The sequence below is a fragment of the Mirounga angustirostris genome, unplaced genomic scaffold, assembly GCF_029215605.1.
Source record: "Mirounga angustirostris isolate CCGP_5_RB_7025 unplaced genomic scaffold, mMirAng1.0.hap1 SCAF_32, whole genome shotgun sequence".
In the NCBI taxonomy this organism is placed as follows: Eukaryota; Metazoa; Chordata; class Mammalia; order Carnivora; family Phocidae; genus Mirounga; species Mirounga angustirostris.
This window is the reverse complement of record NW_026991740.1, coordinates 164,153-190,782: the sequence shown is the minus strand read 5'-3', so window position 1 is coordinate 190,782 and position 26,630 is coordinate 164,153. Positions and strand designations below refer to the sequence as shown.

The window sequence follows — 26,630 nt, the reverse complement described above, 5'->3', positions numbered from 1 at the left end:
TAATTTTGAGACCATTAATGCAGGAACCTTGCTCTTTCACACAGAAATGGAACTCTGTAACTGACACAATACAGAAACCTTGCCAAGTCATATTAAGAATATACATTCAATGCTGATGAACGCTTACTGACAGTACTATTTAACGGTTAGAAGCAAAATACCGGGACATAATCATTCCAATTCTCAACTTTCCAGGTAAAGCATGCGCGTAAGACCATGGCTGGTTTCATAGAACACCAGGGCTGAGCGCCAGAGAACTCCCAATATCCAGAAATGGTTTTTATTAGCTGTATCAGAACATCATTATCCCAGAAGCCAAGGCCAATATTCTTCCTAACTGTTCACAAATGATTATAATGAGCCATACCATCAGCCGACTACACTGCCAAATATGAAGATTGTTTAAAATCTTTGAAACTCCAAATTCATGGTGAGAAACATCCTCTAAAATTCAAGAATTAAAATGTACAAAAATAAATACCACTCTGACACTCAAGGGACATCTTCACTTTAAGGCCTTTGTCACAAATCTGAATCTTTATTGTTCTGAAATAAATGTTAGAAACATAACTCAAAACAAAAGCTTCAATATTCAGTCTCAGAAGAGGTGTGGCTCAATGCCCATCACATGTAACAAGAAAACTTCCTTTAAAAAAAAGGAAAAAAAAGTACTATGAGAAGTCTTTCGTATGAATGAAAATGCACCCTTTAGATTTTTTCCTTGTTTCCTCAGCCTGTGTACACGTGGGCACCAAAAGGTTTGCATTTTCTTCACATTAGTTCTTGCTATGATGTTTGACGGATCTTTTGCCACTCAACAAATTCATCGAGAAGAACAGGCCCTGGAATAAAGAAGTTTTTGTTAGGATTCAGTGAACTCATCCGTGCAACGACAGAACACACTGCCCACAAGCTCTGCGTCAGCGCTGAGGACGGACCCTCCGCTGCCCCAGGGGTTTGCTCCCCGTCCCACTGCTGGACTCACCGGTGCTTGCTTCCCTGTCTTTTCTCTTCAGAGAAAAGACAGAAGGGACTTCCCCAAATGGGTATTTGCTGCAACTTCCCTCGCAAAGTGAACTCTCCAAAAACTAAGTCAAGATTAACCTCTCCCTTTTCTAAATGTTCACAACATTCTGTTACTTAATTATTAAGGAATATGCAAAGTGTTTAATGTAGTATTTCCAGGTTCCCTCACCAAGAAATGTGTAAGCTTGTTGAAGGGGTGGCTGGTAAGAGGACCCAGTAGGAGTCTAAACATTCAGCAGGTGTCTACTCAATAGCCAACCTAAGAACTATTCTACAAAGACATCTGTATAAAGCAGGGGGTACAAACTCATTTCCTGACAGAAGCCAGGTAGGCAGTTTAAATGAACTCACTGTTCTCTCTCTTTCTGTTTTTAAATAGAGGAAAACTCATTGCCAGAAAAAAATATGCTTGCTCTATTTTTCTTAAAACACACAACGTTCTGGTGGTCTGTCTTTTTCTCTCAATTTCACAGACATACCTCCCTACTCGAAGATAAGCAGCAGGTAAGCCCGGTAATAAACGACAGCTGAAAACCAAGCGAACTGTTGGCATAAACTGTGGGCCAGCAAAGTGGGAAGCGAGTCCAACATGAGCTACTGCTCGGCCTCAGTCACTAATTCCAGGTACAGTTTTGTCAGATTTTCTGATTTTTCAAACAAATCTGGAAGCTTTATTTTTATGCAAAAACTCTTAATTTAAAGGTTGACTCAAAACACACGAATATATACATCTGCAGGCCACATATAGTCCTTAGGTTGCCAGCTTACTGCTGCTGGTATTGTTTCTAAAAGTATTATTAAATGATTTACCATCCTGTAGGGAGATATATATATATATATATGGAGAAACAAAGTTAGCCCTTCTTTAAATAAGTCCACATTTCAATTCATGTTTATAGGAATGTGTCTTACCACCCTTCCCAACACTAACACAACACATGCAACCAAACTGGAGGTGGAAATGGAAAACTTGTACCGTTTTAGAGAATGTGGCTTACCTAACTTATTACTTCACAGATCTGTTTTAAGACATTCTGCCCTTTCCACTGAAGAATATTGACTGATAGCTTGAATGACAAAAAATTGTATTTCTTTTTTTTAAGAGATTTTATGAGAGAGAGAGAGCACAAGACAGAGCAAGAGTGAGTGGAGGGGGAGGGGCAGAGGGAGATGGAGAGAATTTCAAGCAGACTCCATGCTGAACATGGAGCCCAATATGGGGCTCGATCCCACAACCCCAAGATCATGACCTGAGCCGAAATCAAGAGTTGGACACTTGAACTGACTGAGCCGCCCAGGCACCCCTGCAGCAAGATTTTATAATATACTGCTCAATCTAAGCTCTTGGTCTACATTCTACACCTGCTTTCCCCACACTTTCCACATTATTAAATAATAAGTTATTGCTAAGAAGTCTAAATCCTTTACGGCAATGCTATACAAATGTATATTCTCATCTAAGAGTTGTTAGGAATTTTATTTTCATAAGAAAACATACTTACAAGCACCATCTTCATCATAGTTACTAAGATCAGCATGGACAGTCCTGCTGAATTCTAATACGTTGTACCACTGATCTTTGTTCATAACACGATACTTTGATTGCTGTAGAAAATGATATAAATACTTTGAATACAGAATAAGCATTATTTATTAGGACTTGACTTCGATAAACCCAGTTGTAACATTTTTTGTGATTTCGTCTTAAAACACTTACTGCTCTTTAAATTATTTGTGCTTCTAGGAGAAATCTCAGGGACATTTACATGTTAACATTATCCAAGTTACGTTTTCCTTTATCTTTCCTTCATTCTAGAGAAATCACAGGAGCATGGAAGGTACTAAGAGTTAGGGTAAAAGTCGATGTCCACCTATGTAGATGTTTGTGGAACCACCATTGAACTCAAGACCGACAGCCTACCCTGGACACACCGCATCCCCTCCTGTGGCCCCCAGAACAGCCCTTCTTCACTGAACTTTACTGTTCAGCCACATTTTGAAGTTGGCATCTTTGTAGGCAGTAAAAGAGTACTGGCCTGGGTTCAAACCCCACTTCTCCACTTACCTGGGTGACCCTGGGAGCATTATTTAACAACAGAGCCCATTCCTTCATTTGCTGAAGGGGGATAAAACATAATTCAAAACAGTGTTATAAAGATTTAAAGAAACACTGCAGGTCGAACACCCTCTACGTAACAAGCACTGAAAATATTTAGTTCTCTCAGCTCCCTTTAGAGGTGAATACTTTTACACTCAGTTCTATTTATTTTTGCCCAAAACTACTAACAGGAGGAAGATTGATAACATCCATCAAAAACATCTACTTTACTAGCCTTCATTACGCCCATTTTATTAAGCTTAAAGATTTAAGTGTACATGAAACCCACTTACTTAAGTCCTTTCCATAATATTGCTTCTTTCTTTTTTTTGTTTTAAAGATTTTATTTATTTGTCAGAGAGAGAGAGGGAACACAAGCAGGGGGAACAGCAGAGGTAGAGGGAGAAGCAGGCTCCCCGCTGCACAAGGAGCCCGATGCGGGGCTCGATCCCAGAACCCAGGAATCATGACCTGAGCCGAAGGCAGACGCTTAACCATCTGAGGCACCCAGGCACCCCATATCATTGCTTCTTATCAGAAGCTTTAAACAAAATTACTCCAAGGAATTTGCTATGATAATCAGCTTTACGAGAAATCATTTTCAAAGCAACAAGAAAAAGTATATATACTCCAGAAATGGTGAGCAGCATACTAAAAAAAACTAAAACTGAAAAGGCACAAAAACAGATAGAAGAAAACCAGAGAAAGCAATGGAAAGAAGAACAGTATCTCAGAACCACCGCTGGTGGTGGGTGCTACGTTAAACCTTCTGAAAGAATACTTTCTCCATGAATTCAGCATACATTCTTTACTCATCAGTACATTGAAGTACAGGATTATAGCCATTCTCATATCCGTGGGCATAAAATATTTTAATTCTAATTATTTAGATTGAACCTAAGTGAAAAGTAAAATTTTATTATTACTACAACTGGTTCCCTTATGTAGATTTCAGCCTAAGATCTTGTATTAAAGAAACCTGATTGGGTCGCCTGGGTGGCTCAGTTGGTTAAGCGTCTGCCTTCGGCTCAGGTCATGATCTCAGGGTCCTGGGATCGAGTCCCACATCGGGCTCCTTGCTCAGGGGGGAGTCTGCTTCTCCCTCTCCCTCTGTCGCTCCCCCTGCTTGTGCTCTCTCTCTGACAAATAAATAAATAAAATCTTAAAAAAAAAAAGAAAAGAAAAGAAACCTGATTTAGAAGCTTGATACTTATATACGAGCATCAACTCTCTTCTGCCAAAAGTCCAGGAAACTAATTCTGCACGAAGAACGTCTTTGCTAAAATGTATTTCTTGAAGGTTATTTTTTTATGGGAGGGATGCAGGGCTGGAATCCAAGTATCTCATGTACAGAATGTATTAATGAACATGAACCTGTGTCTAAAAATGACAACATATATGTACACACTTTAACAGAAACTTTTTACTACTTAAGCAGATTTTTTTAAAAGCACAGTATCTAAAAATCTATTTGTCTTTCCTCAACTAAAGGTTTATTTTCAATCAGAGTAAGCTTTAAAATCAAAATTTAAATTTAATATTCATCAGATTAGTATTTTCAAAAAACGTAAGAACATACACACCTCCAGGTACTGGTAAAATACTGAAAACAATGGCCATGTCCTTCCAAGCAGAAGAGCTAGCATAGACTTAGCGGTATCAATATCAAGGCTTCTCTGATCTTTATCCTAAAACATAAGGAAAAAATTCTCCTGAGTGTGGTTTCAAGGTTAAAAAAAAAAAAAGTTAAAATTACAAAACCTGGAAATTCTACCTACCCTTGCAAAATCAAAGGCATATCTGTAGATATTCTTAAACGAAGAAATATCATTCAACTGTGAGCGCAAAAAGTCAAATTTGTTCTGTAACTTTTCTGTGCAGTCACACCTTAAATTAAAAAAGCCAAATACATTATATAATCCAGAAAATTAAATAAAAGCATCTTTAAGGGGTTAGAAGAAATGCATTAAGAGAAAAGTGAGTGCATTTATGAAATTAACATAGGTTTAAAATTCTGATTCACAAATGTAGAGTTACTAACAAACTTGTTGCCTTGTATGTACCAGTGGAATAAAAAAAGGAAAAGGAAAAAAAGAGAAAACCTGGCTATCAGTGAAAGTTCAGTTCAATGACTTCCTTTTAAAAAATACAACTCAATCAAAAACTCCAGTAAAATCACAAATATCTCTTAAGAAGAGGAGGTATATTAAAATGTGCTTTCACCACATGTGAGGTTAAAAAGACGGCAGAACAAAGGAAATGAATCAGGCCTCTGTCATCTATTTCATTGGAAAGTTCTCAGGCACCAGCTTGGTGAAAAGAGATGACCATGAGTGGGTTTAAAAGCCCGGGATATAACACAGAGAAAATTAACACGTTATACTAGTGCTTCAGTCATGAATTCAGATTCCTACATTTTTAGTGACAAAAATCAAGGTCAACAGTGGCAGTACCTGACCTCAAATAAGGTGCACATGCAGAAGAGTGCAAACAAGGTATCCATGTTATTTCTAAAGATCAGACATGAAACCTAAAAAGGCCAACAGAGTGCTCCAAGATCTCCACCGGCATCCTGACTCCCCGGGCTGAAATCCGCTGCACTGCTGAGCAGGAGTAACGCAAATGGTGCCTTTTGCAAATGGTGCCTCTCGCAAACGGCGCACAACGCCTCTCCCCTCCTGCGCACTCTAGCTGTATCTCACCGACGCTTCCCCAGTGCCACGGCTCTGCTCCAGCACATGGTACCGCCTCTACTCTCCTCGAAAGGCGCTCCCTCCAACAGTTTCACAAAATATCACTCACCAACGCCTAACTCACGTTTTGCCACTGCTGACAGATGACCGACTCCCTTCCATTAAATCAGCGTGCCGTCTCCTGTGACCCAGTCTCCCACTCAAAACTGAGTTTTAGTGCTCATCATGTAGCAGACATCTAGCATTCTCAGATTTAACAAAGATCTTCACTATTCCAATTCAACAATGTGACATGTGACTCATAATTTTATTAAGGTGTAAATATTTTGGATACATTTCTAACACTGATTAAACCTTGCATTCCTGGAATAAGCCAAACTGGGTAATGTTACCTGTTTCATACATTGCTAGATTTTTTGGCTATGTTCATAAAAGAGACAGGCTTGTCAATTTCATTCTTTCACACTCTTCACTAATTTTGATAACGAGCTCATAGCATAAGGCTCAGAAAAACTAAATGACAATTATTACCCTTTTTTCTGTTTTCTGAAAAAGAAAAAGAAAAGAATTAGCATTTGTCCAAAATCAGCTGAAAAATCACCTGGGTCTTTTCACCAAGGGAAGGAATTTTTAACTCACCATTTTTAATGGTTATAGGATCATTCAGATTTTCTACTTCTTTTTGAATCAACTGATCATTGGCAGTTTTTTGATAATTTATTTCACATCTTACTTAAAGATGATTAAATTTATAACATGTTCTAATTTCCATTACTGTTTATTTTTGTTTTGTTTTTCTTAATCATCTGCCAGAGTTTCCTAATTTTCTCAATTGTAGCTTTGCTTTCTCTTTTACTAATGTCTGAACATCTTTTGATCTCTTCTTTAGGTTGATCCTTTCTCTAACTTCTGAAATTAGATTAGTTCATTTGGATTGAAGGTTTCTTTCTCTTTTAATGTAACAATTAAGGCTACAGATTTTCCTCTAAGTACAATTTTAGCTTCAGCCACAGTTCTGATGGATATTACTGCTTGGATTACCCACTTGTAAATGGTGCCTCAACAAGATGGTTTGAGAAGACTGGAAGGGTAAGCTTACTAGGTTTAAGAGAGACTGAGAGGAGGGGCTTTGGAGAAAACAAGTAAAGGTGACCCTCGAACAACACGGGTCTGAACTGTGCGGGTCCACTTACATTTTCTTTTCTCTAGTTTACTTTATTGCAAGACTATAATATGTAATACCTTTAATGTAGAAAGTATGTGCTATTTGACTGCTCGTGTTATGGGTGAGGCTTCCAATCAACAGTAGGCTATTAGTAAATTAAGTTTCGGGGAAGTCAGAAGTTACACCCGAATGTCTGACTACAGGTGCTCCCACGCCTGCCAACAGTGATGAGGACCTTCCCTCCGACTCCTGCAGAGGTGGTGTGCTGGAGGCAGCTAGTGAAAACGGAATGTTTACGTAAGATCCAGAGTTTTAGAACATTATATTCAAAATTTCCAGGTTTCAATAAAAATTCCCCCTTTGTTCAAGGGTCAATTGTATAGACAAATGCTGCCAAAGAATTTGGTTCTAAAAGGGAGCAGAGAAAAGCGACATTTAACTAGTGTGGGATGGAGGGGGACAGAAGGTTTGCTTTTCTTTTTTTTATTAGACAAATAACTTCTGCTTTCAGTTAAGATGAAGTAAATGTATTTTTTCCCTTTGTCTCCTGCTAATTCAACTAAAAGCTCTGGACATTAGCTATAAAACAAACATAAGACTGGAAGAATCTGAAAGACTCTGAGGAACAACACAGTGGTGAGTTTCCCGGGTTTTCTTTTGCCTTATCTATCCTAGACCTGGATGTGAAGGAATCAGCCAACCAGAATGCCAATGGGGTAGAAAAAAAAAACAAAAAACAACAAAAACCTGCTCTCCCTCCCGCAAAAATCAAGCGGCCAAGCAAGAAGAAAACTTTTAGAAAAAACACTCCTCTATTCAACCACCACAGAAAAAGCTGGCTCCACGCCCACCTACATCAGCAAAGATTGGAAGGAGGACTTCAACAGTCCACCCTCACCAGGACGTGGGAAGGCCCTCCCTTTGACCTCCCGCACTATCAGTGGAAGCCACAGAAAAGCATGGGCTTCCACTCCAGCAGGTAGTAAGGAGCAGTGCCCTGGGGCAGTGTCTGCGGAGACCTCATGGGGTGTGGGACTCTCAGCCTGCCAACAGCAATGAAGGATTCCCTCCTCCTGCTGAGGTGGTGGTAGAGAAGGGTAGCTAAAATAGGAGGTTTAAATAAAATCCAGAGTTTCGTAACATAATCCTCAGTATTTTCAGGTTCCAATAAAAAAAGCACTTGTCATACCAACAACCAAGATGTCAAGCAGAATGTAAAAAGAGCCAATATATGCAAATACTGAAATGACAAGAAATGTTTAAAATGATTTGCAGATTTTAAAGCAGCTATTATGAAACTGCTTCAATAAGCAATTATGGACAAAGTAAAACAAATGAAAAGATAGAAAGTCTCAGCAAATAAACAGAAAGTCTAAGAAAAGAAATGTAACATAAAAAAGAACCAAATGGAAATTTCTGAACTATAGAATACAGGGCAGACTTAAACCTTAATGTACCAATAATTATATCTTATGTTAAGTTGTCTAAATGTACCAATTAGAAGACAGAGATTCAAAGAATGGATCAAAAAGACCCACAAAACCAAAATGACCCAACAATATGCTATCTAGAAGAAACAGATTTCAAATATAATATAGGCAGATTGAAAGTAAAAGAATGAAAAGTGACACATCATGGAAACATTAACCAAAAGAAAGCGGGGGTAGCTTTATTAATATCAGCTAATGTAGATTTCAGAGCAAAGAAAATGATCAGAACAGAGAGGAACATTATGATAAAAAGGTTGATCCAGGGGCGCCTGGGTGGCTCAGTGGGTTAAGCGTCTGCCTTTGGCTAAGGTCACGATCCCAGGATCCTGGGATTGAGCCCCACCAGCTTCTCCCTTGCCCCCCCCCCCGCCACTCCCCTTGCTTGTGCTCTGTCAAATAAATAAGTAAAATCTTAAAAAAAAAAAAAAAGTCAATCCATCAAGGAGACGAAACAATTCTAAACGTGTGTGCACCGAGCAAAAGAACTGCAAAATATGTGAAGCATAAACTTACAGAAAAGGAGAAAGAAACAAATACACAATTATTGTTAGAAATTTCAACACCCCTCTGCCAACAACAGATAGAACTAGACACAACATCAGCAAACATAAAGAATTCAACACCATCAACTAACAAGATCTAATGGACACTAATTGAACATGCCAGTGAATGACAATAAAATATGTGTTCTTTTCAAGTGTCCACACAACATAAACCATGAGAGACCACAGCCTGAGCCATTAAGAAAACCCTGACAAATATATAAGAACTGAAATCACACAGGCTATGTTCTCTGACTACAACGAAACCAAACTAGAAATAGCAGGAAGATAACAGCAAAATCTCCTTAGAAACTAAACAGACTCCTAAATTATCCGTGGGTGAGAGCAAGTCTCAACGGAAACCAAAAAATATGCTGACCTGAATGAATATAAGAACACAAGTCAAATTTCCTGAGACACAAAGCAGTACTGAGGGAGAAATTCATACAACTAAATGTAAATATTAGAAAAGAGGAAAAAAATTCTCAATTCATAATCTAAGCTCCTATCTTCAGAATATAGAAAAAGAAGAGCAAAATAAACCTAAAGCAAGCAGGAGAAAGTAAATTAAGAGCAGAAATCAGTAAGATTAAAAACAGAAAAACGAGAAAAATCAATGAAACAAAGAGCGGATTCTTTGGAAAAAAGTCAATAAAACAGACAACTCTCCAGCAAGAATGACAAAGAAAAAGAGAGAATACAAAAATCCCCACTGTCAGTAATGAAACAAAAGATGCCATTATAGACCTGTAGGTATCAAAAGGATATAAATTTGACCACTTAAGACGACATGGACCAGTTCTTTGAAAAACAAAACACAACACACTAACAACACAAAATAATCTGATAAAATGATCTGAAATAAATAGTAATTTGAGTGGTCCTTTATTAAAAAAAAAAAATTCAAAATTTCAAAACTTCTAAAAAAGATACCTGTAGGTTCCAACAGTTTCGCTGGAAAATGCTACCAATCTCTGAAAACCAATTCTATGCTATATCTTCCAAAAAATAAAATACAAGGAAAAACTCTCTAATTCCTTTTATAAAGCCAGATTTGTCTTGACATCAAAACCAATTAAGGCAGTATAAAAAAAAAAGAAACACACAAGAAAAAATTTTAACCATGTATGACGATGGATGTTAACTAGACTTACTGTGGTGATCATTTCCCAAAACACACAAATATTGAATACGTTATGTTATACACCCGAAATGAACAATGTTATGTCAATTATACCCCAAGAAATAACAGAAAATCACAGACCAATATCTCTCATGAATTCTTAACAAAATATTAACGAAAAGAATTCAGCAGTAAATAAAAATAATTATACACCACAACCAAGTGGGATTCATTCCAGGTATGCAAACGGACCAGTATTCAAAAACCAATCATTGTAATCACAACATTAACAGTCTAAAAAAAGAAAAGCTACATGGTTAGGCGATTTAATGCAGAAAAAGCATTTAAAATATTTCATGTGCCTTCATGTAAAAACTCACAGGAAGACATGAGGAGGAGAACTCCCTCAGCGTGATCAAGAGCAACAACCTACAGCTGACATACTTTGTACAGGAAGAGCCTGAATGCAGTCCCTGAGATGGTGAGCCAGGAAGGGATGCCCACTCTCACCATGCTTACTCAGCACAGGGGTTCCAGCCAATGCAATATGTCAAGGAAAGGAAATAAAAAGGAAATAAAAGACTGGAAAAGAAAGAAAACTGTCCCCGTTTCTCTATTTTATGTTATAATCACATGACATGACTATGTAGACAACACAAGGAAGACAAACATACACAAAACCTTAGAGTGAGTGAGTTCAGCAAGGTCACAGGATGCAAGACAACCACACAAAAATCAGATGTACTAGTAATGACTTACGGATGCTGGACTTAAAAATGCAATGCTATTTACTCCAAGTAACAACCGAAACATTTACGTGTAATTCTAACAAAACGTACGGCGTTTGGATGCTGAAATCTGTACACAAATGATGAAAGAAATCAAACACCGAAAAGAGACTATCTATCTTGCATATACTCAAAGGCCCAAAATGTACAGATTTTGGTACAGATGTCAACTCTCCCCATATTCATTATGCAGTTTAACCAAAATCACAGTAAGATTTTTTGTAGGTAAAAGGAAGATCATTCTAAAATTTTGGGGAAAACTAAGAAATTGGAAAAGCCAAAACAATCTTGGAAAACAATCAATCATCTCAGGTTGCTGGGATGGAGCCCCTCCTTGAGCTCTGCACTCAGTGGGAAGTCTGACTGAGATTCTCTCTGTCCCTCTCCTTCCGACCCTCCCCCTGCTTGCGCTCGCTCTCTAAACAAATACATAAAATCTTAAAAAAAAAAAGGAAACAGAATCAGTCAGTGATGTGATTCCAGACTTAGTACATAGCAGCTGTCATCTAGACTGTGTGGTGCTACCAGAAGGTTAAGACACGGATCAGCAGAACAGAGAACCCAGAGACAGACCCACATACAAGTATGTCCAACTGATACGGGACAAAGGTGCGAAAGCAATTTAAGAAAGACCTTTTTCAACAAATGGACATGTGGAGGAAGTGGAGCTCTGTGGGCAAATAACAAACGTTTTAAGAGATGAACTCAAAATGCATCACTAAGTTAAAAGTAAAATAGAAAAGATTTAGGGGAAGAATTCTTGGACTTGACACCAAAAGCACAGTTCATAAAAGGAAAAACTGATCAACTGAACTTCACTAAAATTAAAAACTTTTGCTCTGCCAAACGCCTTGGAGAGGACGAAAACAAACTACAGAGTGGGAGAAAATATCTGCAGACCACATATTCAGTGAAGGACTTCTATCTAAAACATACAGAAAACTCACAGTGAAAAAAATTTATCCATTCACGTCCCTTAGACTCTTTCCTATTTTCCTCAGATATTATAGGTCACCGATTCCTACTTAATCTACATCTACCTCCTTTGTAATTCATCCATTGAGTTTTAAATCTTGAGTATTTTTCACTTTCACAGATTTAATTATGCATCTGAAATCTGATCATCTGATACCGTTCTTCTTTCTTTAAATATATTTAATGTATTTATTTTATGCTGAAATTACGACAATTCGAAATACTAGCCTTAAAGAGTCTAATTCTGAAGTTTAAGATCTGTTTCCCAATATGCTTAGTCATTTTTGATTGATAATTAATGAAAACCGAACCTTTCTCTGCAGAAATTGATGCTTCTGCTTAAAATGTATTCCTATACAGAAGAATCGCTTCCACTATATGCATGAGAATACTATTCACACCTGGGACATTTGTAAAATAGATTTCTGGCTTGTTATACAAATAATGAATTCCAGTTTTCATATGCATGATGAAGAATTTTTGGTAAGAATTCTCTCGGGGACATGCCCTTCACTGTACGTAGAAGCAAGCCCAGGCAATCACACCTCCATCTACTGGGTAGGTGTGGTATCAATGACTTAATTTGAGAGTTTTGATCTGATTCTCACCCTACTCAGGTCTTGCAATTTTGTCTCTTATTTGCTATGTGCACCACAGGTTAATGGCCAGACCCTAGGTGACTAGGAATAGGTAGGTAACCTTAAGGTAAATGCCAGCTCCACAGATCCCTATGGTATCACCAGCTCTTGTCATTTCTGGTCTCTAATTATCTTCCCTAATTTATAGTCAAGTCCAAGCATGCTTTTTAAATAGATGCTTTCATGTTTTATCCAGCATTTAAGTGTTTTACATGATAAATGGTTTCTTTGCACATTTAGTCTGCCATATGGCCAGAAAAAGAAATCAAAATTTGGGTAAGTTAACTGTCCAATTTGTCTGGGGCCTAGTTCCTATATATGAACAAGTGTATAATATATTTCATGGAGAAACAAGAGAAGTTTATTCTTACTATTTATTAAAAATGCATTACCATTTCATTAAGTGGCTTTTATCAGCACAAAAATTCTTCATTATGTGAAAAATAAAGCTTAAATAGCGTCAAAAATTTAGTTAACTTCTACCGGCGGGATACACAAAAAACAAATTATCAGACTATATGCTCCTATAATGCTGTTTGAAAATTTGGATGTCTTCAGCATCCCCAGAGTGATCAGCTGATAATGGTCAGGGGTACTACATTTTAAGGAGCCACTTACATGTACTACCTTCCTTGTGTATCTATCTTAAGTAGAGGCCTCATCTTCTAAATCTTTGTAGCTTTCTGAAGAAGTGCTTTTCACATATTTCTTAGTAATGCGAATCACATTTTCACACAAAATCTCATTCAGAATCTTAATACACTTGAGACTCAGGAAGGCAAATACGACAGAGGATGCTTCCCTACATTCAGAAGTTCTTCCTCTGACCACCACCAGCGTTTGAAATCATTCTTCAGGGCCTGGCATATAGAAGCATTCCAAAATTATTTGTTAAGCAAAAGTATGAATACCAAAAAAAGGCCACAAAGTATGTCTTTATTTAATTATAAAAAGTTTCAAAATCCCTACACCTGGGGAAAGGTTAGCGGGAAACTGTAGTTCCAACAAAATTATAAAGTGTGTAAGTGGTGACTTACAAGTTACTAAGGAGATAAGAATCCAAGAAATCACAATCTTTTCCGAATATTTTACATCCCACAGGTACACAGAGCAACAATATTATTTAGGCTGTGGTCTGAATAAGCTTATGACAGAAAGTGAAGAACCAAGTTTCTAGTCAAACAGAGACAGACCAGGTGAAATTCCAACTTCTCCATCTGCTGCCGTGTGGCTTCAGGCACGTCACTGATTCTCTCCTCATTTTAACACGCAGGAGCAGGAACAGATAACCGTGAAGCTAACGGAGAATACACGAATTACGTGATTACAACAGTTCTTAGCTTGAGATGCTCCTTCTGAGGCAAATGGCTTTAAAATCACCTGCACCCTGCTGTCTCTGTCCAAACTACTTCATACCATTCCTAATGGTCTACCTCAATCTCAAGCACAGAAAGAATCTAACAGAACAACAAGCAATCAATGAAAGAAACAAGAGAACAAACTCCCACATTTAGTACCCATATCATAAAGACCGTGAAGGGACCTAGCAAACCCGGTGAGCATACCCAAGCAGTCACTAACACTTCACAGTTCTTTTAGTTAACCTAGCCCAAAACAGACTCAGAGGTTAGTAATATCCATACCTCATAACTTGGAAGTTTAGAAAGAACATGTCCCTTGAAGTAAAAAGAAATGCATTACTTCACTAGTACATCATGGAAAGCTAGAGAGAGTTTCTAAATAACAACTAAAAAAAACCCCACAGATTTTAGGGACACTGGCACCATAGGATACCATTCCCCAAGGCCACTGTGGTTAGAATGAGTAGAAACGGGTTTAAATTTCAACATTAGGACTTGGACATTCATTTCCTGAGTATTGCTAAATATCTGATTAGCAAGGGAGGCTTTTAAATTTCTGCTTCTTTAAAGACCTCTAAAATGAGAAGAAATTACCATTTGTGTATTAGATCTACGTGAGATTCTCTTCCTTAATTAGAGAAGTCCCAATAAGTATGCTGTGACGCGCTGATATACAACAAAGGAATTTTACTCACCAAGTTCTGTATCTGGGAATTTCTCTGAGTAAGATCTACTGACCAAAACTAAACAGCACATCCCTGGGGGTACTTGGAAATGTGGAAAGAGGCATTTGAAATTGTCACGGAGAGTGGAGTGGAAGAATGTGAATGGCCATCAGTCGTCGGGCCCCAGGCGCTAAATGAGTGACAGTCACGCGCTACACACACCACAGCACCCTGGCGACCTCAAGGGAAAGTCAGATAACCGCCCCCATTCCTCTCTCACCTAAATCCAGTCAGGCCGGACCGCGGCCATGACTCCTGCCGGGCCGGGGCTCACGACAGACACCAGAGCGTGTCCAACTGGGCGTGGAGCAGCTGCCATTCCCGGCCCGTGCTGCCCTCCTGCCTCGCCTTGTCCGATCCTAAGCAAGGGCAGGCTCTCCAGAGCTCAATGCTGACGCTCTTCTCCACCAACAGGGTATTTCACCCTTGCTCCACCACCACCGCCAGCTGGCCACGTGAGAAAAGCTCTGCACTCCAGCCCGTGAGCACCCACGGAGCCCTGCATGCGGGATGCGAGAAGAGGCAGAGGAAGATCCGTACGGAACGAGCTGTGCGCAGCGGGGCAGGTGCGTCGTCATGGGGACGAGGCCCGCGGTGTCCCCAAGGTGCTCACGAGACTGTGACCACAGCGTTAAAGCAAGTGCCCTACTGTGACCTGTGTGCGACCTGACGGTCTCCCACTGCCGGCGACAGGGTTTAAGCTCTGTCCACGTCAGCCTAGGCCCTCCAGCACGCAGCTCTTAGCCCACTAGCTGCAATTCTCTCAATTTTCTTTATGTACCTTTGGATTAGAACCAACCAGACTACTTTCTTCACACACACATTTTCCTGTCCCAAGGCTCTGCTCACAATTTCTCTTCAGAAACAACATTTCCTGTTTCCTTAACCATCGGAATCCTAATCATACTTCAAGGCCCAGTTCAAATGATCCACGACGACAGACCATCCAGTCTACTCAGCCTCAGTTAATCTCATTAGCAGCCGCGCTTCCTGTCGCATTGCACCTGGCTGTCGGGTGACAGCACGTTCGGCAGAGGGCAGAGCCAGCCGTCTATTTCGCTGTGGTCACAGGCAAGTGGCACAGCACCTGCAGAGCAAAGGTGTTCTCACCTACGTGTCTACAGATCAAATCCCATCTGACGGGCAATCTGGCGGTTCCTGAACGATGGGAACCAGAGAGCAAAATCCCTAGGACGGATGTGCTGTCAACTGCATCCTCTGAAACCGACAAAATGGCCATTCCAGGCTAATTATACACAAGCTCACACCATAAATTCTTCCACAAAAAACAGAAAGGCAATTCAGATACAAAAAGTAAACAGCTTTAAAGTAAATGAACGTACAGAAGTATTCTATACAATGACAGATTTTAATTAATCACAGTGGTTAAAGTCTACTGCCCTTGAGCAAAGTCTATGTTTTAACTACCAGGCTGTTTCTACTCCTTAACAGAGCCCTACTAAAGTTTTCTAAGGGTTAAAGTTAATTAATTTGAAACCAATGATAACTACATTAAGACAATTTAGGGACCATTAAATAACTATGCACAGGTTAAATCAAATCCTAGAAATATGAAAAATCTATGAATGGAATCCAGTCTGTGAAGTTTTACATTTTATGACTATATGTATTAAATAAAACTAAGTATACCAGGCAACTATAAAATAAAAAATTAAGACTTCTATAACTTCTTTTGTCTCTCCTGCTTTAAATTTTAAACCACTGTAGTCTTTGCAAGTTTTTTACAAGAAAATTCAGGGACTAATAAGACTTAGCTAACTGATAAGAAATACTTTGTACTTCACGTAACAATTTAGATCGTGGGGGAAAAAACAACTGTTTTCCCAGTCAAGAGCGCTTGCCTAATTTGAGCAGTGGCACAGCTCTATGGCAGAGAGTAAAGCAGAGGGGCAGGAGATCATAAATGAGGGAAACAGATACCTCGGGGTCAATTGTAAGTGTTCAATAGCTGCTTTTACGTTGTGTAGCTTGTGAACTTCCTATAGAAAAGATGTGCTAGTAAAAAATAGGTTAAAGGGTTAAGTCAGTTTCTAGTCTTGTACCCAAATTCATATGCTAATTATTCTAATTATCAGAAATGTTTTGTGTTTACACGTTTCTGTTATACAAAGGCTATTTGTATTACGTCAAATTATGCAAAAACAAATAATGAGAAACTTTTTGGTTTAAAAATACATGAACACTTGTTAGCTGGGATATTAAAAAAAACAATATTCAAAAAATTCAGCAGGAGCAGTACAAAAAGCAGTTATAAGTGCCAAATAAAATGTCTTACAATCAGTAAGCCATGTTACAACTGATATAAATTTCAATAAAACAGACAAAAACTATGAAAACTAGTTTATATTCTTTGCATACTTGTCTGTATATTTTATCTTTCTTTAGAAAGCTAATTGAAGATTGGATGTTTCCAAAGAATTTCAGAATCAACATCATTTTAATTTGGTATGTTATGACACCTAGATGAATGATGTAATTCAAGCCTGGTTGTAAATACTATGATTCCAAACATTAATAATAGTCCTTTATTTTATAAAGAATGCTAACATATATACAGAAAGATAATGCACTAGGAAGTACAGTATGCTAGACTGGTAATCTGGAAATTTAAATTCTAGGTCCTAGCGGGGCCACTAAATAGGTGCATAAACCTTGGCAAACGTTTTGTTCACCTTTCCGAGTCTGACTCCTTATCTCACCTATAAATAATTGAAATTACAGGGTTGATTTTATGTTCTATTCTAGAAATTGTAATTTGGCTCATATAAGCAAAGGTTTTTACCTAAATATGTAAGAAATATCTACATGTTAATACTGGTTAAAAAGGAGAATTACAAAGCATTACATGTTGAAAATTCAAGTATAAAAGTTCAAGTTCTGTTTGAACAGATACACTTAAAAAAGTAACTGTGGTATTCTGAAATTTAAGGACACACAAACAAGTAGTAAAGAATAGTAAATGTGTTAAAAAAAAAAAAAAAAAGCATAACCCACAAGAGGAAACCACATGGCTAATTAATCCCCAGTTTTTGGCTCAAAAGTATTATAAATTAATGTTTCCTCTATTTTAGAATGTTGGTAATTAGTAACATCCTGCATGAACATTAGGAACATGACATAATTTAAAAATAACACATAATTACTGATTCTGAAACTAAGCACACTTTACTCTGGAAGGTCAAAATCACATGATTTTTATACAGAAGCAATTCTGAAACCTCATGAAAGAGTTCCAAGGCAGCATCAGAGTGTGTGTAACAGGAACGTGGCTAGGGGCTGCACGGAAGCCTCACAACCTTTCTACTTTTCTTCTTTGTCAGATTAATTTGGCAAAAAAGAAATAATAAAAGTGCCATGTAACTCTATCTTCAAATATTTTCTCAAAATCAAGCATAAAATTGCAGAGGAGAAGAGGCCCCAGAGTTTAGGACTGCCCCGAGAACAGACTCCTTACAAGCAAAACTCTATATTCAGAGAAGGAAATCCCTTATTGCTCAAACAATCTGTGGGTAAATAACTTTGATCACAGACCTCTAATTCACCCACTAAGAGTCAATGATTTTAATAAAACTGTGATGAGGTTCTCAGAGAATATGAAAAATGGGGTAACTGTTCATTTTGCAAAGACCACAATATAAATTTTGTCAATCCCTAACTGATTGTTACAGATCAAACCAATTTGATTACTTTAAGGTGAAACCTTACTCCTAAAAATTATGAAGCACAAAATATCAATTAAGATCTTCAAATAGGCCATCAAATTTGTTTTTTAAAAAAATATCTTACTGTAATGAAGTCATCCCCTTTAACCATTCTTCCTTGGTAAAAAATCCCATGCTTTCAGCCTCCAATTTCCACGCTAAAACTAACATAATAATCTGGAAAGAACAGAACATAAAGGATAGGGGAAAAGTCAGCACAGAGATAATCATGTCTATATTTATCATGGAGAGCATTTTTATACAACTATTTCCATCCTTCAACTATTAAAGAGTACAACCTCTGGAATTATTAACTCCAAAGAAATTTAGATGGGCCAATTTCTTAAAAGTAAAAAGTTCTAACCAGTTTCTGAAGGTAGAATCTCTCTCACTCTATTACAAATGACATTTGTATCAAGAAAGAGAACATGTGCCCAACTTAAATTGATTAAAAATACTAATGACAATCTATAGTATTAAATATGAAGAAACAAAACCCTGATATAAGATTAAAGTGTCCCGAATTTTAGAAATTTATAAATATGCTATACCCCACTTGTATTCCATTCTACTTAGAAATAAAACATACATTTTCAGGTTCAACACCAATGTCTTCACAAAATTTTTCCATTCCTTCTGGCCCTACAACTTCATCAGGACCTTCAAAGACAAAAATAATTTATATATTTTATTGTTATAATTTAATATCAACATAAAATATAAGCCAATGTACTAAAGGCATCTATGAATATACCATAACATTTTTTGTAAATAACGAAATTTGAATTTTGACAGATCTTTGATAAAGTATAAATATTTGCTATACGATTTAAAATGTAAAATTTTTGAAATATTCTTTAAACACATTACAAAATGAAATTAAGGGGAAGAATGAAGTAGCATTAATATCAGTCATTTGTTTGTACAGTAACTTGAACCTATGCATTAAAAAAAAAATTTACCGAGAGCCTTTTCTGAAGAAAATTTTTCGCAATGCGTAAATATAAAGAACCATAAGAAATTTTACTAGAATGTGTAGGACCAGCCCACAACTCAAGATGGTAATCAGAGAATACCTGCTTTCTTACTAAAACATAAGGTCACTTATTACCCTTTTGAAATACAACCAAATAAAATTTAATACTTTAAAAATATACACGATTTTGAAAATAGTAACTTAGGAAAATTACTTTCCTTATCATCTTGGATCTAAAATAGACAGCAAAGCATCAATTATGCCACCTTAATATAGAAACAAAAGTTTAATCCCTCAATTAGCTTATGTTTATCATTTGTCCAAAAATTAATGATACTTGGCTAGTTTCTTATTTTTCTCCCTTAGTAGCACTAAATAATCAATACACCAATTCTCCTATTTCTTTATTTCATCAGTTTCTGAAAAGATAGTGATTACATCATTGCTAGGTCTTTTTTGTAACTCGCTAACGAATCTGTGACAACATGGATGGACCCAGAGATCATTATGCTAAGTGAAACAAGTCGGAGAGGGACAGATAACATATGATGTAACTTATATGTGGAATTTACAAACAAACAAGCAAAAAAACCCAGACTCATAAACACAGAGAACAGGTTGGTGGTTGCCAGAGGCAGGGATGGGGGGTGGGAAAAACGGGTGAAGGTGGTCAAAAGGTACAAACTTCTACTTCTAAAATAAATAAATCCTGGGATGTAATGTACAGCATGACAACTACAGTTAATAATACTATATTAAAAGTTGCTGAGAGTAGATCTTAAAAGTTCTCATCACCAAGAAAAAAATTTGCAACTATGTATAGTGATAGATGTTAACTAGACTTATGGTGATCATTTTGCAATGTATACATATGTCGCATTATGATGCTGTACATCTGAAACTAATGTCATATCTCAATTAAAAAAGACTGAGTTATCTAAAATAATTATGAAATATGACAGAAATATGTTATCACATTTGATTTTTGAAAACATAGTCTTGAAATATTAAGGTAGCCAAAAAAAACCCTGTTTTCTTTTTTAAGGACTTATAAAACTCCTGCAGCTTTATTAATCACAGACCAGACCATGGCTACTCATTGGTGATGGCGCTGTACATCATCATCAGTTCCCAAGTACAACACGAAGCCAACGGCCAATGGTTTCTTCTTCACAGAAGAGTAGAGCCATCCAGTATGTGGGCCAATATATTCTTGCTGCTTCAGATGAGATCTAGGCTGCTAAGACGATGTAAAAATATGGTCCGAAACCAAAAGCCTTATTTAATTTTCTGGTTTAAATAAGTACTGCAGTTATTTATGCAGTGAGGTGTCAAAAGGTGAGAGGGGTGGTAATTATAGGACACCTTCACTTCCTAATATATATTTGGAGGATTTTTTATGAGAATGTGGTAATTATGTAATTTTAAAAGCATACATACACGATAAAGCTGTTAAAAATATAACTGAATATGTATCCTTATATATGGTTTGGTTGAAAGTAAAAATTAGATAAAAAATTTAATGGAAGGACACAAAGTTTTTCTTTAAGCCATGACAAAAATGTATCATAAATTTTTCTTATGAAAAAGAAAACTGACTTGCCCTCAAAGCTGCCATCATTAGTAATCAGAAGAGAGAGCTGAAGAGTCGTGTCAAGAAGTATCAGTTACTATCATAAAATACAGCCTTCCTAGAAACTGCGGGACTAGTTAGTGGTTAACATTTGATGAGAATCAAATTATATTCTGTTATATGTATATATAAGACATACACAAGACCCTTCTGTAAATGTTAAGTAGCTTTCCCAAAGCAATGAAAATAATCACAAATATAACTCTAAAACAAGGTCAATACCAAATGTTCTTTTCCTGGACTGCATAATGTTAGTTCTACTTACTGAAATACACTCTTCCAATAAATCTACTCTGCAGCTGAATTTAACTCTTCAGGCTTTCCACTCAATTTAAGAAACTATGGGAATGATTTAGTTCACTCTACCAGCTGGCAGAACTTTATTAGAAGTTAGCCATTCTATCCTGTTTTTTGGGTTCTTTGTAAGATTTTAAAAGTGCCTTTTCACTTTCCATGCTTTTATGCAGTAATATGACCCCTGTATTACTGAGTCCTTGCTAATGTAAATATCACTCAAGATGAGAGGTCTTGTGAAACAGCAAAATCATCAGGCTTAACACACATCACCTATGATATCATATTAACAAAATTAGTGGTAAAATATTTTTAAAAGTAAAAAAAAAAAATCAATTTTCTTTTTTTTATAACCATAGAACGTTTCCAGTGGTGTTTGCAGAGTCTAAAACCATGCCAGCCATAGCAGATGCTCAGGAAACAAAAACTGTGCTCAATGAATGACACAGCACCTTCAACATGAGCTACACAGGCGCTATCCTGTTAATCGTGAGACAGAACTGTCAAAATCCACAACCAGGCAATCTAATGCTGTAATGCTATTACTCTGTTAATAAGAACTTACATTTATTGAGTTCTGACTACATTCCAGGTACTGCGCTAAGTGCTTTACATATATTATTCTCAGACAGGCCCAATGACTGTCTCCATTTTAATAAGGGATATCCCCATTTTAGACAGAACAGTGACTGATTATTTGGTAAATGACTGGTTCTTCCTTGTCAGTTAGGTCTCTGCCCAAAGTAATGTCTAGAGAGGCCTTCTCTAATCACCCTACTTGAAAGTCCATCCAAACTTTCTACTTTCTATCCTTATACCTCACCATATTTTTACTTTTACAATGCTCCACGAACTAGAATTGTCTTGCCTACTTACCTATTTACCGTCTGTCTTCCCAACCAGAAGGCAAGTCCCTTGAAGGCAGGGATCTTGTCTAACTTGTTCACTACGATATCCCTGGCACTTACCAGTGCCTGACGCACATTGAATGCTCAATAAATATTTACTGAATGACTCATTCAATAAATGACATAATGTAAATTACCCTCAAGTGCATTTACTAATTCTTTTTGTATAACGAAAATTAGTTGCCATGTACATATTTAAAAAAAGAAATTATAAGATAGTAGTAATTAAAAGCATAGGCTCTGCAATCAGAATGACCAAACTTTGAATCCTGGCTCTTGTCACTGTATGATCTTGGACAAATTACTCCATCTAAACCTCGGTTTTCTCATCTATAAAAAGGGATAACATCACCTACTTAACAGAATGACTGTTAGGAAACATTATATAATTAAGTATGATTTTTGAAATAAAGACAGCAATTATTATGCCGGCTACTACAAAAATGCTAGTATAGAAAATAAATGTTGAGCTAATTAGAATATTATACTACCCACGAAAGTCCCAAGGAGAGGAAATACAAATAAGCATGAAAGAAAAAAAGTAGACTAAATTATGGTATCTCTTTATAAGTGAAATAAGGTGAGTGACCTTTTGATTCTATATCATGAATTCCAGTAAAACTGGCATTTTGAATAATGGGTCAACATTTAAATGGAGGTCAGCAAGAAATGAATTCCCTTCATTTAATTTGGGTTAGACATTGTCTTGGGATGCGAGTAATAGCAGTTTTTTTGGTCTAGAAAGAACCTGTTCTGTTACTAAACAATTTTTAAATTATACTTTGGGGATCCCTCAGCTGGTTCAACAGTGAAGATGCTGTCCCCCATCAATAGTCTTACTTTCCATAGTTAGCCTAAACTTATACCTCAAGTTCAGAGTATACCTTAGACCTTAACTGATCAGCACTAAATATGAGTGTGACGGCAGGTACACGGTTTTATTTTAAATGCTAAGAATGAGAGCGGTAACAGGAGGAGGGAGAAGCTATAAAATCATTAATTCCATAAGACCAAAACTATCCTGAGGGAGAAACAAATGTTTTCATACGTGCTTAGGAGAAAGTAATAAATGGGAAACAAATTATTCTATTTCATATGTGTGCTTAACGGTGATGTCTCCTCCCTGGCCCTGACTTTCACCCCAGGCTACAGCTCCACCCCAGGCCCAGAGCTTCCAGCACTTACAGGATTTAGCTTCAGTTGCTCCTTCCAGAGCCCTTCCCTGACACTCCCAAGGCTGGTGACATGTTCCTCCTCTGAACTACAATCACAGGACATCTCATACAGCATTTATCACACTGTAGTAGTTTAGTCGGTTTACTTTCTGATTCATTACTGCATTTCTAGTAGAACTGAAGGGGGCTAACCAGCAATGATTAAGGGGCAAATGTGTTGTGTAATGACAGATTTGAATCTTAAATCTTTTACTATGCTTCCCCCAAAGTTTCAGAAAATGTCAGTTTAGGTTCAGAGAATTTTCAATAAAATATGGAAAAGAAAACTAAGAACTATATAAAGCATAAAATGTTTTATTATATACTTTGTGTTTTCCAGACTATTAAGTCTACTTTAGCTAATGGACATAAACCAATAAATGTATCTGTTTACAAACTGTATCAATAGTAAATGAGTTTCACCCCTCCCACTAAATATATACTGAATTACATATTTAATGAAATATCATCCTGACATTGCACCAAATTCTTAGTCTACCTATAATCCTCAGTCTTGACCCTGATCCCAGGACACAGCACTAACACAAAGCAGGCCTGCAATAAATGATTTGTTAAATGAATGAACCAAAAAAATTGTTAAAGCATGTGACTGATATCTTCTTATATTAATTTCATTACCTGCATACTCATAAAACCAAGCCAGGCACTTCTTGCTTGAAAAATGTTCCTCTCCACTTATTAGTCTAGCAGGGGGTTGGGATCTGCAATAGCTTAGAAAACACACAAATGCCTAAGAATTTTATCAAGTCTCAACTTTCAGTGAAAAGCTAAGTTCAATATGAACTACTTCAATTCAAAGTAAACAAAGTACTTTTTTTTTTTTTTTACAGCTGGTATTATAGGAAAAAATCGGAGTTGTTCAGTATTTGCAATTTGAAACAGTAGTGTATACGTAAAATTTTCTTGCTAACAAAACCCAAATGCTACTTTGCTCACTATCAAAATCCAAAAATATCACCTAAAATCATTTCCCCAGATTTCAAATGACCACATGGAAGTTCAACCTAATGGTCTCAAGACAAGACTAGTAGTTGGGAAAGTATTAATCTTTACAGTGATTCTTCTGCTTTGTATGGAAATTATATTTGTGTATAATATGCATGCATTTGAAAACAAAATCTTATAAAATATATTTTGATACTTAATGAGCCAATATTTTTTAAAAATCATATATTAACAGCTGTTTATCATCTGCCAAACTTAAATAGGTATTTAAAGACAGAAGATGATTTAGGACCCAAGAGTATAATTAAATCCCACAGATTAAAAACAAAAGGTAACTGTAAATATGAAAATAATTGTACAAATAACTGGGCCAAAGCTATTTAATCCCAGAGCCTATCTCTTTCACAAATCACTAAAGGTTGGGAAGTTCATAAATGGTCTTTAGAATTTAATGAACTTCAAGGAGCTCAGAGAGTTACACCACCACAATGACCTAGAAAGGCTACAACTCTAGCTACTGAGCAATGTCATAAATAAGGGTACCATACTTAACATTTTAAGTTGACAGAGCAAAATATCACCTGAGTTTTAACAACACTGGCTGCTTGGCTATTTTAACGTGCTTCATTTAAATAATTTTGATATGTTATGCACTTAAGACGTCTACAAGTTAGAGTAATAAAAAACTAACTCGCATGTTTCGTAAAACTATGAGCTGGTGGAATGGCGCTGTCGCATTCTAGTGTGTCACCAAGAGCTGTAAGAAAACCTTATCATCTCTCACACTAATAGCCCCAAGATATCCTCAGCGAAAACGTAAAAAATTCCGTCAGCTAGGAAGGGAAGGAAGACGCAGACCAAGTAAACTGGCTCCCTCACTTCGAAGCAGCCTCGGTAAGGAGGGCTGTCATTGCCTGTCCAGAACGCTGACTGCAGTCCTCTGTGAATGGCAGCATCTGAAGTTGTTCCATCAAGTGCCACGGTGATACCGTCGGACACCCAACGAGATTTAGGAAGAGCCACTTCTCACACCTGAACTGCAATGGTTTCGTGCAGCACACAACGTTGCTGGGATGCCTGCTGACACGCTACAGTGGGATCGAAGAGCTCGATCACGGCTCTGCTCTGGCTTCTTTTTCCCCAAGAGGGTACTGAGCAACCTAAGTCCCAATGTATTAGTATCTATACCGAGAGCTAGCAGCATCTGGAACGCTAGGAAATAAAACCGCAAGCAGGGCCTTTCCAACTCTGCACGCAGGGGCCTGGCGCAGGTGGACGCACTACCCGTCCAGGAGAGGGGCTTCCTGCCGGGACCTTCTGGCTCTGGCCCCTCCAAAGACTCCATCTGGGGGCCAACTACAGCACAGGGAGCTTCGCTTCTACCCCCGGCGGTTGAAGGGTCGACATGACCCGAGCGCCGCTCCCTTCCTCGCACGCTCCAGAGGCTCTGGAAGCGACCCTTCCGCGGACCCGGACTCACTTGCAGGCGTGGACGAACGTCGGGGCGGGGACGGAGCGAGTAGGGGGCCAGGGGCAAGGGGCGAGGGCGCAGCCGCCGTGCGCAGTCCCGTCTCCCCACCCCCAGGGCACGCAGAGCCGCAGGTGAGGCGGCTCCCGCAGCCCCTCCCGGGGCGCACACGCCGAGCACGAGGTGCAGTCGGGCGCAGAGCGTCGCGGGGTCCTGCGCCCAGCAGCCGGCCTCCCGGGGGGGCTCGCGTCCCCAGCCCGAGCCCGGAGCCCCGGAGCCCCGGCCCGCCTGCTGCTCCTCTCGCCGCGCAGCAGAGGAGGGAAGACGGAAGGGGGGAGGTGATACCTGGAGATTTTACACTTTTTGAGGCCTCCGTCTTCCGCCACGGCCGCCGCCACCCCAGGGGATTTTCTCTTCTTCTTCACCGGCATCTTCCGCCCTCCCCGGCAGGGCGGCCAGAGGAGCCGGGGCAGGGGGTCGCGGCCCGCCGGAGACGCCTCAGAGCTGGCAGCCGGCTCCCAGACACAGCAGCAAGCGGAGGGGCAGAGCCGCCAGCCCGCGGCAGAGCGGCCCAGCGCGGCCGCCGCCCGCGCCCGGACCTCCGCCCCGTCCTCCTCTGCTCGCGGCCGGGGGCACGCCTCGCCGGTGGACACTGCGGCTCGCTCGCACCGGGAAGGGAGGACGCGGACAGCGCGGCACCTCCAGCACTCCACGCTCCGCGAGCGAGAGGCTGGCTCTGACCCGGATGCGGACCGCCCCGGGCCGGAAGTGACGCCAGCGCGGCGCTGGCCGCCGGCAGGGGCGTGGCCGTGCGTGGCCGTGCGT

At 38.6% G+C, this 26,630-nt stretch overlaps 1 protein-coding gene across 5 annotated transcripts; it reads right to left on the bottom strand.

The window, feature by feature from the left end:
- Positions 1-515: 515 nt before the first annotated feature.
- On the bottom strand, positions 516-26,618 carry DCUN1D5 (defective in cullin neddylation 1 domain containing 5). Of its 5 annotated transcripts, XM_045895159.2 has the most exons (8): positions 26,151-26,618; positions 24,011-24,102; positions 18,936-19,006; positions 18,432-18,523; positions 4,903-5,011; positions 4,708-4,812; positions 2,529-2,631; positions 516-842 (listed from the first exon to the last, which is right to left on the bottom strand). In XM_045895159.2, the coding sequence occupies exons 1-8, from the start codon at positions 26,234-26,236 to the stop codon at positions 787-789; spliced, it is 714 nt and encodes a 237-aa protein (XP_045751115.1). In that variant the 5' UTR covers positions 26,237-26,618; the 3' UTR covers positions 516-786. The 5 variants fall into 5 exon arrangements, with proteins under 5 accessions (XP_045751115.1, XP_064439896.1, XP_045751116.1 ...); XM_064583826.1 differs by lacking the exon at positions 18,432-18,523; XM_045895160.3 differs by lacking the exon at positions 24,011-24,102.
- Positions 26,619-26,630: the final 12 nt, after the last annotated feature.